Consider the following 12,553-nt stretch of genomic DNA (forward strand, 5'->3'; position numbering starts at 1 on the left):
CAGAACCCAAGAATGGACCAACAGTTACCAAAGGGTAAGGGACTGGAGAGGACGGGTGGGAAGGAGAAGGACAAGGGTGGGAAAAAAGAAAGGGGGCATTACAATGAACATGTATAGTGTGGGGGGGGACACGGGGAGGGCTGTGCAACACAGAGAAGACAAGTAGTGATATTACAGCATCTTACTACGTTGATGGACAGTGACTGTGAAGGAGGTATGTGGGGGGGACTTGGTGAAGAGGGGAGCCTAGTAAACATAATGTCCTTCATGTAATTGTAGATTAATGATACCAAAATTAATAAATAAACAAACAAACAAACAAATAAATAAAATAGATTGTCATGCCTAGAAGTTAACTAATTACTGTAAAAAATATTCCTAAAGATTAGGCCTTTATGATTGTTTTAGGAGCTATTTACATTTCACTGTAAAAATACAGAAAAAAAAATATTTAGTGAACTTTTAAAAAAAGAGTTAACGTTATCTTACAGATTTAACATCTATATCATTTTATAAGTAATAAAGACCTGAATATTTATTTTCATACTGGATGGAGTTTTTTAGATACATTCATGCTGGGTTGATTAATTCCAATCATTTTCTATACAAGAAAAGTACATCATAGTATCTTCTTCAAATCAACTTTTCTCCTACTAGCAGAGTTTGATGAATTACTCCAATAATTTAAGGTTTCTGACTGATAGCTTCTGGTGGCACAGCTTTTTTATTCAGAATTTACCCTATCTTTTATTTTTAATATTGGCATACGTCCTCATAATTCCAGATTTGTTATAAATGTCATTTTTAACCTAGGGAATCATGATATAAATTTTCATATATATATTTTTTCTGATTTATACTTACTCAGAAACAGAATATAATATTTTAGGGTAAATTCAGAGGGCCAAATATCAAACCTTCCTTGTCTGGACCTGTCCTCAAATCCTTATCATCTCCCTCCACTGTGTCTCTGGAGCCATCATGGTAACGCAGCAGAACAGGTGTCTGAGGTTGATGTGTAATAAGTGACAACATATACTTGGAAACTTGTTCTGATTTTTCATATATTAAAAAAAAAGCTTAACTGACACATAAGATATTAGGTTATCTGAAGTGGAAGAAATAATGAAAAAACTCCAGTGGTTAAGATTAAAACTAACCATTGATCATAATTAGAAGAATGAGCTGTAATAGAGATATGTTGTAGACATGAGTATACTTAGAAATTACCAAGCTAAAAGTGATTTTGATGTTGAGAACCTTTTTCTGTATAGCAGAAGACAGTCACATATATGGGTCACAGAAAGTTAATGTGAATATAGTTAAAATTAATTATAGCACTTTCTGGAACAACCACTCATGGAAAGTAGAAATTTTACTCACATTAAATTATTTATAATCAAAGTTACAAAGAATTAATCTCCAAGCCAAGGCCATGTTTCTCTAGATGGTGTTACAGGTACCTTGTTCCAATCAGGCACTAGTTCTGGCAATTCCTATACCATAAATATCAATCAGATCTGACCACTTCTCTCTGTTGTCACCATTCTCATCCAAGACAACATCACCTCTCACCTGAACTGAGTGAACTCCCAACTGTTCATCCACATCCATTCTTGAACTTTCCCAGGCCATTCTCCACAGTTCATTAAGAAACCACTCAGTGCATGTGTCAGTGGATTCTCTCAGACTCCCTGTCCTCCTTGTCCCTCTCCTCCTCCCTCTATCTTCCCAACTCAATTTCTTGGTTGGCTACCATTCTTTCTGGATAGACACCATCAAGACGAGAATTTTGTTTTACAACATATTACATTTAGCAATGTATCCCCAGGTAAAATGCCTGGCAGATACTAGGTCCTCAGTAAATATATGTCAAATGAATGGACAATATGGGACTAGAAATATGTGTGTGTGTATATATATATATATATATCAATCAGTGGGAGACACTATTCAGAAATAAGTCCAAGTGTAATTACCAGAAATGACTTTACAAATCACTAAAGAATCAGTATCCTAGGGACAACCAGCTGGCTAACCATTTGGAGTGGGGGAGAATTTGAATCCTTCTCATAAACCATATACCAAAATGAATTCCAAATGGATATCAACTTAAGATCAAAAACATCATAAAAGTACAAGACAAAATGCATTTATATAATCCTGAGATTGGAAAAAACTTGAAGGGCTTTATGTGCAGAAAACCAAAAGCAGAAATGATTTTAATGGATATTTGACTATATAAAAATTTAAACTTTTTCAAACTAAAAAAAGAAAAAGAAATGAAATTGTAACGCAAACAGAAAATTGAGGGGAAAATTTATATATATGTATGAAACATATCAAGGCATTACTCTCTTGAAGCTATAAAAAATTTATATACTGATTAGGAAAGGGTGACTTTATCAATGAGAAAAGGCAGTTTACAAAATCAAATCACAAATCACCAATAAAAATAAAAGTTTTATGGTCTTCTGGGTATAAGTTGCAGAAGTTACTTAAAATACATTTGTTTGGGTATATCCTGAAGCCTGGGTTACCTTCTACAGTTAATTTCTACATTTTGAAAATGTGTATAAAATAATGGTATGCATATCATACCAAATATATTCATTGTGCTTTTAAATTACTTAACACAATTCAGTGAAATTATGTTTGGCGTCACAAACAACCACTGGCTCATGCAGATGCTTCACTCGGTCCACCAGTTCAGTTTGGCTTGGGCCCTATTATACAGTGGCCGACATTTGACCGGTCAAGATAAGCAGAGAAAAATGATCAAGAAGAGACCTAGGATTACTATTGAATAGTATCTTATTTTTACATTATAAAGCCTTCATGTATTTGTCTCATGCCATTTGAAGAAGGCAAATTAAGACATTTTCATTCCCTGGGAAATTACTTTCTTACCATTATTTCTTCTAACAACACATCTGTTTTATTTCCAGCTGCCTCTTTGCTTTGCATTCAGGCAGAAGAGCTGCAGGAAGCTCTCACCTCGCACTGTGTGGTCACTAGAGGAGAAACCATCATACGACCCAATACCGTAGAGAAAGCTACGGACGTCAGAGACGCCATGGCTAAAACTCTCTATGGACGCCTCTTTAGCTGGATAGTGAATCGCATTAACAGCTTATTGAAGGTAAAGACCTTTATGGAAACATGTTTTCCCAAGTGTCAGGTGATACAAATCCATTTTCTAATTTTTCCAATTTGTATATGAGTCCCTTTGAAGATTTCCTAATTGGTATCATTTCATTATTAAAGTTTTATGTCAGTCGATCTGCTTTATTTCCCAATGGTACCATTTCATTGTGACATCTAGCTGTAACATTTTTAAGCTGCTGAAACATAAAACTGTAGCAACATGAATAAACATGATAGAATGTGAATTTTTAATGTGACATCTTACTTGTCAATGTGTATGTTTCTTTTAATTAGAAGTTGTAAAGTATATACCATGTTTATACTTGCATAAAAAGTCAATTCAGCAGTTCTTTGTTTTTGTTTTGAGTGACTGAATTAAATTTTGAAGGCAAAGGAAAACTTTTTTTCATATTTTAACACTCACTATATTGCCATGACAGTAGGAATTATGACCTTCAGTGAGATTTAGTTCAGAAATGTGCTAGTTAGCTAGCAAACAGTAGAGCCAGGATATGAGCAATAATGTTATCTGACCATAAATCTATGGCCTGCCTAGTACCTCATCTTAGAAATAAAGGTGGTCACAGTCACCATTGAATGAGTGCTCTTTATAGGCCAGGGGTTGTGCATAGGTGGCACTCCTTAATTTGCATCTAATGTTTTGTTCTGCCATAAATTATATAACTTTTAGAGATTTGTATTTGAAAAAGCAAGATAGAGGCCTACCTTAAGATCATCTCATTCATACTTACTAAGCATAAAAGGCCATTTTATACACATTCAGGCATGTAATTCACTGCTATTTTTCCACTAAAATACATGCCATGCACACCATGATATATCCAAACTGTCCAAGAGACTACCCATTATTCCTCCATATGTTTTACTCTCTGTCCCTGAGAATTGCTTCTTTACCTTCCTGCTGAACTGTAACCTATTTGACTGCATGTGCAAATGACAACCCAGTTTGCGCATTGTGATTTAATGGTCAGAATAGTCTGTATGTTGATGTGTGGCCATCTGTATGATGCCAAGCTTTCAGATGAAAATGGAAAATTTTAAGAATTTTTCAATATCAATATAGTCCACAGAATGTAAGCGAAGATATTCAGAGATTTGACCTCATTTTGTCAGTTATCATCCTTATCTTTGGCACTAAGTGGTACCCAGAATGATCTTACTTTGAAACAGGTGATCTGCTGAAAATTCCACTGTAGTCTATTACTTGGTAACTTTCCTGTCTATACACTAAGGAAAATTACCCAACTTTTAGATTTTTAAATTTCATACAGAATAGTTTTACAGTTTAGTGTAAAAAACAAAAACAAGACCATTAAAATAATTTATCATTTGAATAGTTTAGTTCAGTCTGTCAGGGTTTACACTGAGATTTTGGAGAGCCTGTGTTCAGTGTGACCAGCTTGTTGTGTGACCCTGGGCAAGTGACTGCATTTTCTTCATCTCTTCCTCCTCAGCCATTAAATAAAGGCATGGAATGGCAAGTCCGTGGTATGAATAGTTGGTGGGTATCTTGGAACCTTTTAAGAATCTCCTGAAAACTATACCCTTCACTCCAAAGTAGAAAATGGATAATGTTTCTATGTACTCACCAAAATTAGTGCACACCGTTGTGACTCCAGACCACCTGAAGGCCATTAACAGAGCCCCGTTTGAGAATCCTTGACCCTGAACATCTCTAAGGTCTTCCCAGCTCAAACACATTATTTTATAAGTATCTGTCTAAAGGACAAAGAGATTTTAAGAGAATAATAATTTTGATTTAACAAACATAAACTTTAGCTACACATTTTGCCTCATATGAATAGGTAGAATTGCACTTACAATTCAGAATTTGGGGAATTTTCAGAAATATCCGATAGCTTTCTTTGTGTTGATCCCATCTCATATTCAAAGTGTTCTGCAACTCTGAGTTCTGAATTCAGACAATTCTTCCAAGTGTAGAAAGCATCCTTCAGTTCAGAGCCCTCGGTTGCTAGTTGTCATTCCCAAATCACTTCCTTGCACCACACTGAGAGTTGGCATAGATTACATTAATAGAGAGTGCAAAGAGACATGTTGGTACTCTCCTTTTTAAATTCACATGAAATAACTTTGCAGTGTATATATTTACTGGAGGAGGGGCAAGCTTTTTGACAAAGTATCTACCCTTTAGTGAAAAGAGGTAACCATTGTGGAGGAGTAGGAAAAAAATGCTTTTGGAATATTTAGTTGTAAAATAGTATTTAATTGTATTTAAAAATATATTTAATTATAAAATAAATTCAAATACATTTGCATCTTCAGTTTACTATTTATTCTATATTAAAAATCATGAGTGAATGAGTCAAAAATAAATAACAATTCTTTAAAATAAGTGTTTTTAGCAAGATCTTTTCATTGTTATCTTAAAATGAAGAACTAAATATCCTCTTTCACAGAAGTTTTGCTTTTCCACTATGGTCTTTATTGAACATGTTTTTGCTATGTTTGGACTGCTAGCCAGGCTTTCCCTACGATTCATAACTCACTCAGGGCTGTGATTCCTGTGCTCCCAAATTCATAGGAAAATGTTTCTTTTGTGGGAGTATATAAGATAGTATGGAAGTGGTTTCTGTAGTACAAGGAAAATATTGTACCATTTACATACTAAAAAGATGCTACCTACTTTATCTCCCTGTTCTATGAAGGAAAATATTTTCAATTAAGAAAAGTTTTCACTCTTTGTCCTGGTAGTAATTTCTTAGCTAAATTACAAGTGTCCTTTGAGATACCCTGCTTTATATTACCTCTTAAGAAAATAAATAACTCAAAATAATGCCTCTTTAATTTTTCAGTGGGAATGGTGATGAACTGAGCATTGGCATTCTGGATATATTTGGCTTTGAAAATTTCAAAAAGAATTCCTTTGAGCAGCTGTGCATTAACATTGCAAATGAACAGATTCAGTATTATTTCAATCAACACGTGTTCACATGGGAACAGGTAAGTTAAGATACCGTAAAGATGAGTGCTTATTCCATTTATACACAGACTTGTACTAATGAAGCAGGACCTAAATCATAGATGTAAAGCTGTAAACATTTAAGAAAGTCAAAGAAAAGATTTTCTTTCTCCTTGCCCATGGTAAACACAAAAACTAGTTATTCATTTAGGGCATCTTGATATATAATGTTGAATGTACTCCATTAAAAATCGATGCACCCTTCTCCAAAACTTAGCAAGTGTGAGCTCTTGGAAAGAAAGAAGTTTCCCTTGGTAATTTAAATAAGCTGATGTGTCCAACTGTTTCCCTTTCTGTAGACTGCATAGCTGAAATTCTTTTTGAAATTTAAATGTCCACCTAAAATGCATTAAACTTCAGAATCCCCAGTAGCTTGGCAATGGAACACAAGATAATGGGTTTGATACAAATGCCATGAAATGGTAATTTGTCAGGATATATGTGTAATTTATGATTCAGTTTCAAAAATCAGACTTGAGTTGTATTTGGCAAAACTGGAGTATTAATATTATTAAATTACTTTATCAAGTCTAAAAGAAATAGGTCATTTTATATGTCAGTATGTCATCTGTCTCCTTTAATAATATTAAATCTCTTTTTGTTTAGTAATTAGAACTGAAGGTTTTATTTAAATTTGAAATAAATTAGAAGTACATGAACCTCTTTTGATTCAAAATATTTAGGTTTATTGAGAATTTGCTTTGAAATTGCACTTTGAAAACAGTGGTCACAGAAGAAAACATTTAGTTCTTGACATTTCTAAAGCCAAAAAAAAAAAAAAGAAAGAAGTTAAGAGTTTTTATGTCTTTGTGCAGCTCTCATCTACCCCAGGATCTTGTTCTATCAAATATTCATTCTTTGTCTTTCTGACCCTCTCCATTAGTGCCATATCTTAGGCTAGATACATGATGAAATCTTTACAAATCTTTAAAGATAAAAAAACTCCTAACCAGCTTGTCTGTGTAGTCATGGCGCTCTCTCTTCCCTTCACAACCAACCTCCTTGAAAGCATATTTAATATTCATTGCACTGTATTGATTATTTCCCCAACTGGGTATCTTGAGTCCATAGTATCTGGCTCTGACTCCCTAACTCTGCTGGAATGGCCCTTCCTAATTTCATCAGTCATTAGTATCAGGACCATTTTAACTTCCGCATTATTAGCCTTTCTGTAATTTTCAACTTTGTTGACAAGATTCCTGTTTCTAGAAAACTTCTCTTTTGGCATCCCTAATAGTTTCTGTTTCTCTTCCTCTTTAATGGGTTCCTTTTTTACTCCTCCTACACCATCACTTACCCAACCCTGGCTGTATACTATAATCATTTGTGATTGTTTATCTTTGTTGAATACCAATGTCAAGACCCTGTCCTAGACCAATTAAATCAGATCTTTTGGAATGACCCTGGGAACAATAAGTTTTTAAAGGTTCCCGATCTATTCCAATGTGCAGCCAAGGTTGAGAATTATTGCCCTAAATTCTAGTTCCTCAAAGAGTTCTATCCTTGACCCTTTTCTTATGTTCCCTAGGAAAGATCACCCATTTCCATTATTTCAACCACCCTTACATGCTAGTGAAGCCCACCTTCCCACCTCCAACCCTCTCTCTCAACTCTTGGTCTCCATTTAGGACAGCTTCCAGAACTTTATCTGGAATTGAACTCAACATCTTTCCCTCTACTTATGTTCTTTTTCAGTGAATGATATCTCTATCCATCCACTTCCTCAAGCCAAAAATCTTGTTACATGTCATTTCTCATCATTGAAATCCAAAAAAATCAGCGAGATTTGTTCATATTCTTCCCTCCTCTATGTTCAGGTAAAAATAATTGACAGTACAATATCTGGTTTACATCTTTGCCTTTCTCACTAGGCCACAAATTCCTTGAGGTCAGAGATTGTGCTTTTAATGCATTTATCATCTTCAGAGCCTAACACTTAGCAAGTACTCAATAAATATTATTAAATTACAGTTGACACTTTAATAATGCAGGGATTTGGGATACTCGCCCCTGTGCCATCAAAAATCTGAGTGGAACTTTTGACTTCCCAAAAACTTAAATACTAAAAACCCACTGTTGACTGGAAACTTTACTGATAACATAAACAGTTGATTAGCACATATTATGTATGCTATATGTATTCTTACAATAAAGCAAGCTAGAGAAAATAAAATGTTTTTTCAAATTGTCATGAGTCTCCAAAACCATTTTCTATTATATCTGTTGAAAAAAATCCACATGCAAATGGACCTGCATAGTTCAAACTTGGGTTGTTAAAGGGTCAACTGTAATGTCATTGTACTTTATTGCCTCATAATGTTCACAGAATCCATTCTAACCAGAGACTAAAAACAAGTAAATTTTTTTGTTTTGCACTCTTGGATAGGGATCTATTAGGATTACATTCTGCACAGGACCAGCTACAGCATCATGTATTTCCTATTTAAATTAATTAACAACTTGTGTTGGTAGACGTCCATTCTCCTTTTTGGGTTGAGGTGAGAACCTGGTTTTATTGGAACTAGACTTTAAACCAATTATATAGCTTGCAATAATTATTCATCTTTCACTTTTCATAGAATGATACAGTTTACAATTCACCTTAATTGAGAGCTTTAAATTTCATAATCCTAGTGCTCTTAATTCTTTTGTCTTTGGACTTGTTACACATGCAACTATTCTATAGGGCTTTTTTTTAAAGGTATAGTTGATATACAATCTTAAAGGTTTCACATGAGTAACATTGTGGTTATTACATTCACCCATATTATCAAAACCCCCACACACACCCCATTGCAGTCACTGTTGATCAGCATAGTAAGATGCTATAGAGTCACTACTTGTCTTCTCTGTGCTATACTGCCTTCCCTGTGGACCCCTCCCCCACATTATGTGTGCTAATCATAATACCCCTTAATCCCCATCTCCCTTCCCTCCCCACACACCCACCCCACTCCCTTCCCTTTGGTAACTGCTAGTCCCTTCTTGGAGTCTGTGAGTCTTCTGCTGTTTTGTTCCTTCAGTTTTGCTTTATTGTTATCCAATAAGGGGTTAACAAATGAGGGAAATCATTTGGTACTTGTCTTTCTCTGCCTGGCTTATTTCACTGAGCATAATACTCTCTAGCTCTGAAGCCGGGGTTCTTGTTCACGAAGCCAAAGAATGAGCTTCACAAACACTCAAGGTAGGAGAGCAAGGTACAGGAGGCTTTTATTTAGAAATAAAGTGAGAGGACAGAGCTCCCAGCTCAGGCCAGGAGGGAACAAGAGTCTGTTGTTGGCTCATTGTCTAGGGGTTTTATGCGTGGTTGAGGATTTTCAGGAATGAGGGTAAAGGGTTAGGGGTGCAGACTTGTTGAGTGGTCCCAGAATACTCATTCTTGATGAGAAACAGAGGAGATTTTCAGCTCTAGATTCTTTCTCAAGATAGCAGTTTCCCTCTGGGAGCATGTCAGTTAAGACTGCCTACCCTGCCCCCATGGGGGGCTGGGATGTTGCCTGTTTGCTGAAGTAAGTTAAGAATCTTACTTCTTAACTTCTTGGGCTGTTTATAGTTGGGCTTGCTTACTAAATTAGTCTTTTTCCTAGGTTGCAGATTATGTGGTCAGGATCAGAGAAGGAAATATAGCACATAGGTATGGTTAAAATAAGCTGGGCCTTTTAGCAGGCTAAGGTAAATTTTACAGTGAAGTCACGGGTTATGCTGAGACACTTTTCTTTATCTGCAGAACGCTCAAGCATTCCCGGCTAAGTTGCTGCTGGCCTTTTGAGTTTTAACTGATCTCACTGAAGATGTCTATATATCCCTAGTCTGGTATCTTTACCCTAGAGAATTACTGTGACTCTGACTTTGCGTAATGCTTATCACAGAGTTTCAATAGGGACTTCTTTGCACATCACTACATTGTTCTGACTGTAATTATCTTGCTCTGCTTTTTCTCCAGAGGCCCTCACCCTACTCTGCCTAATCCCATGGTCCCCTGTCTCAGCTGCATCCATGTTGTTGCACATGGTAGAATTTGTTGTCTTCTTATGGCTGAGAAATATTCTACTGTGTGTATGTCCCACATCTTCTCTGCCCATTCATCTACTGGTGGACACTTCAGTTGCTTCGATGTCTTGGCTATTGTAAACATAGGGATGAATATGTCTTTGAATCTATCATCTGTTTTCTTCGGGTAAATTCCTAGGAGTGGAATTCCTGGGTCAAATGGTATTTCTGTTTTTAGTTTTTTGAGAAACCTCCACATTGCTTTCCACAGTGTGTGAAGGTTCCTCTTTCTCTGCAAATCCTTCCAGCATTTGTTGTTGTTTGTCTTTTAGGTGTTGGCCATCCTAACTGGTGTGAAGTGATATCCCATTGTGGTATAATTTGCATTTCCCTGATAATAAGCAACATGGAGCATCTTTTCATGTGCCTGTTGGCCACCTGAATTTCTTCTTTGGAGAACTGTCTGTTCAGATCATCTGCCCATTTTTTATTTGTGTTATTTGCTTTTTGGGTGTTGAGGTGTATGTGTATGAGTGTTTTATATATTTTGGATGTTAACCCCTTATTGGCTATGTCATTTATGAATATATTCTCCCATACTGTAGGATGCATTTTTGTTCTGTTGATGGTATCCTTTGCTGTACAGAAGCTTTTTAGTTTGATGTAGTCCCACTGTTCATTTTTGCTTTTGTTTCCCTTGCCTGAGGAGATGCATTCAGGAAAAAATTGCTCATGTTTATATTCAAGAGATTTTTTGCCTGTGTTTTCTTCTAAAAGTTTTATGGTTTGATGACTTATATTCAGGTCCTTTATCCATTTCGAGTTTACTTTTGTGTATGGAGTTAGACAGTAATGCCATTTCATTCTCTCTCTCACATGTAGCTGTCCAGTTTTGCCAACACCAGTTGTTGAAGAGGCTGTCATTCCCCCTTGTATGTCCATAGCTCCTTTATCATGTATTAATTGGTCATATATTTTTCAGTTTATATCAGGGCTCTCTATTTTGTTCCATTGATCTATGGATCTGTTCTTGTGCCAGTACCAAATTGTCTCGATTACTGTGGCTTTGTAGTAGAGTTTGAAGTCAGGGAGCATAATCCCTGCTGCTTTATTCTTCCTTCTCACGATTGCTTTGACTCTTCAGAGTCTTTTGTGGTTCCATACGAACTTTAGAACCAGTTGTTACAGTTCATTGAAGAATGCTGTAGGTATTTTGATAGGGATTGCATTGAATCTGTAGATTCCTTTAGGCAGAATGGCCATTTTTACAACATTTATTCTTCCTATCCATGAGCACAGGATGCATTTCCATATATTGGTGTCTTCTTTAATTTCTCTCATGAGTGTCTTGTAGTTTTCAGGGTATAGGTCTTTCACTTCCTTGGTTAGGTTTATTCCTAAGTGTTTTATGCTTTTTGATGCAATTGTAAATGCAGTTGTTTTCCTGATTTCTCTTTCTTCTAGTTCATTGTTAGTATATAGGAATGCAACAGATTTTTGTGTATTCATTTTATATCCTGCAACATTCCCAAATTCAATTATTCTAGTAATTTTTGGGTGCATTCTTCAGGGTTTTTAATGTATAATATCATGTCATCTGCAAACAGTGACAGTTTAACTTCTTCCTTACCAATCTAGATGTCTTTTATTTCTTTGTGTTGTCTACTTGCCATGGCTAGGACCTCTAGTACTATGTCGAATAAATATGGGGAGAGTGGGCATCCTTGTCTTATTTCCAATCTTAGAAAAAAGCTTTCAGCTTTTTACTGTTAGGTGTGATGTTGGCTATGGGTTTGTCATATATAGCCTTTATTATGTTGAGGTACTTGCCCTCTCTACCCATCTTCTTGGGAGTTTTTATCATGAATTGATATTGAATTTTGTTGAATGCTTTTTTGGCATCTATGGAGATGATCATGGGGTTTATTGTCTTTTTTTGTTGATGTGGTGGATAATGTCTATGGATTTTTGAATATTGTACCAACCTTGTGTCCCTGGAATAAATCTTTCTTGATCATTATGGATGATCTTTTTGATGTATTTTTGAATTTGGTTTGCTAATATTTTGTTGAGTATTTCTGTATGTATGTTCATCAGGGATATTGGTCTGTAATTTTCTTTTTTGTGGTGTTTTTGCCTGGTTTTGGTATTAGAGTGATGTTGGCTGCATAGAATGAGTTTGGAAGTATTCCCTCCTCTTGTACTTTTTCAAAAACTTCAAAGAGGATGGGTATTTGGTCTTCACTAAATGTTTGATAAAATTTGGCAGTGAAGCCATCAGTCCAGAGATTTTGCTCTTAGGTAGTTTTTTGATTAGCAGTTCAATGTCATTGATGGTAATTGGTCTATTCAGATTTTGAGTTTGTTCCTGGGCTATAAGGCTCTTTTAAAATATCTTTGAGAGGCTTTTAACAA

The 12,553-nt window shown here is 35.6% G+C and overlaps 1 protein-coding gene across 1 annotated transcript in view; it reads left to right on the forward strand.

Moving 5' to 3' along the window:
* Positions 1-4,642: 4,642 nt before the first annotated feature.
* The window catches only part of LOC140845610 (myosin-IIIa-like), a 31,331-nt gene continuing 23,420 nt past the window's right edge, over positions 4,643-12,553 (forward strand). Inside the window, exons 1-2 of the mRNA XM_073220214.1 lie at positions 4,643-4,656; positions 5,982-6,129. Coding sequence (XP_073076315.1) covers positions 4,643-4,656; positions 5,982-6,129 — 162 coding nt within the window. The remainder of the gene's footprint in view (positions 4,657-5,981; positions 6,130-12,553) is intronic.

Source organism: Manis javanica, chromosome 2 (genome assembly GCF_040802235.1).
Source record: "Manis javanica isolate MJ-LG chromosome 2, MJ_LKY, whole genome shotgun sequence".
Lineage (NCBI taxonomy): Eukaryota > Metazoa > Chordata > Mammalia > Pholidota > Manidae > Manis > Manis javanica.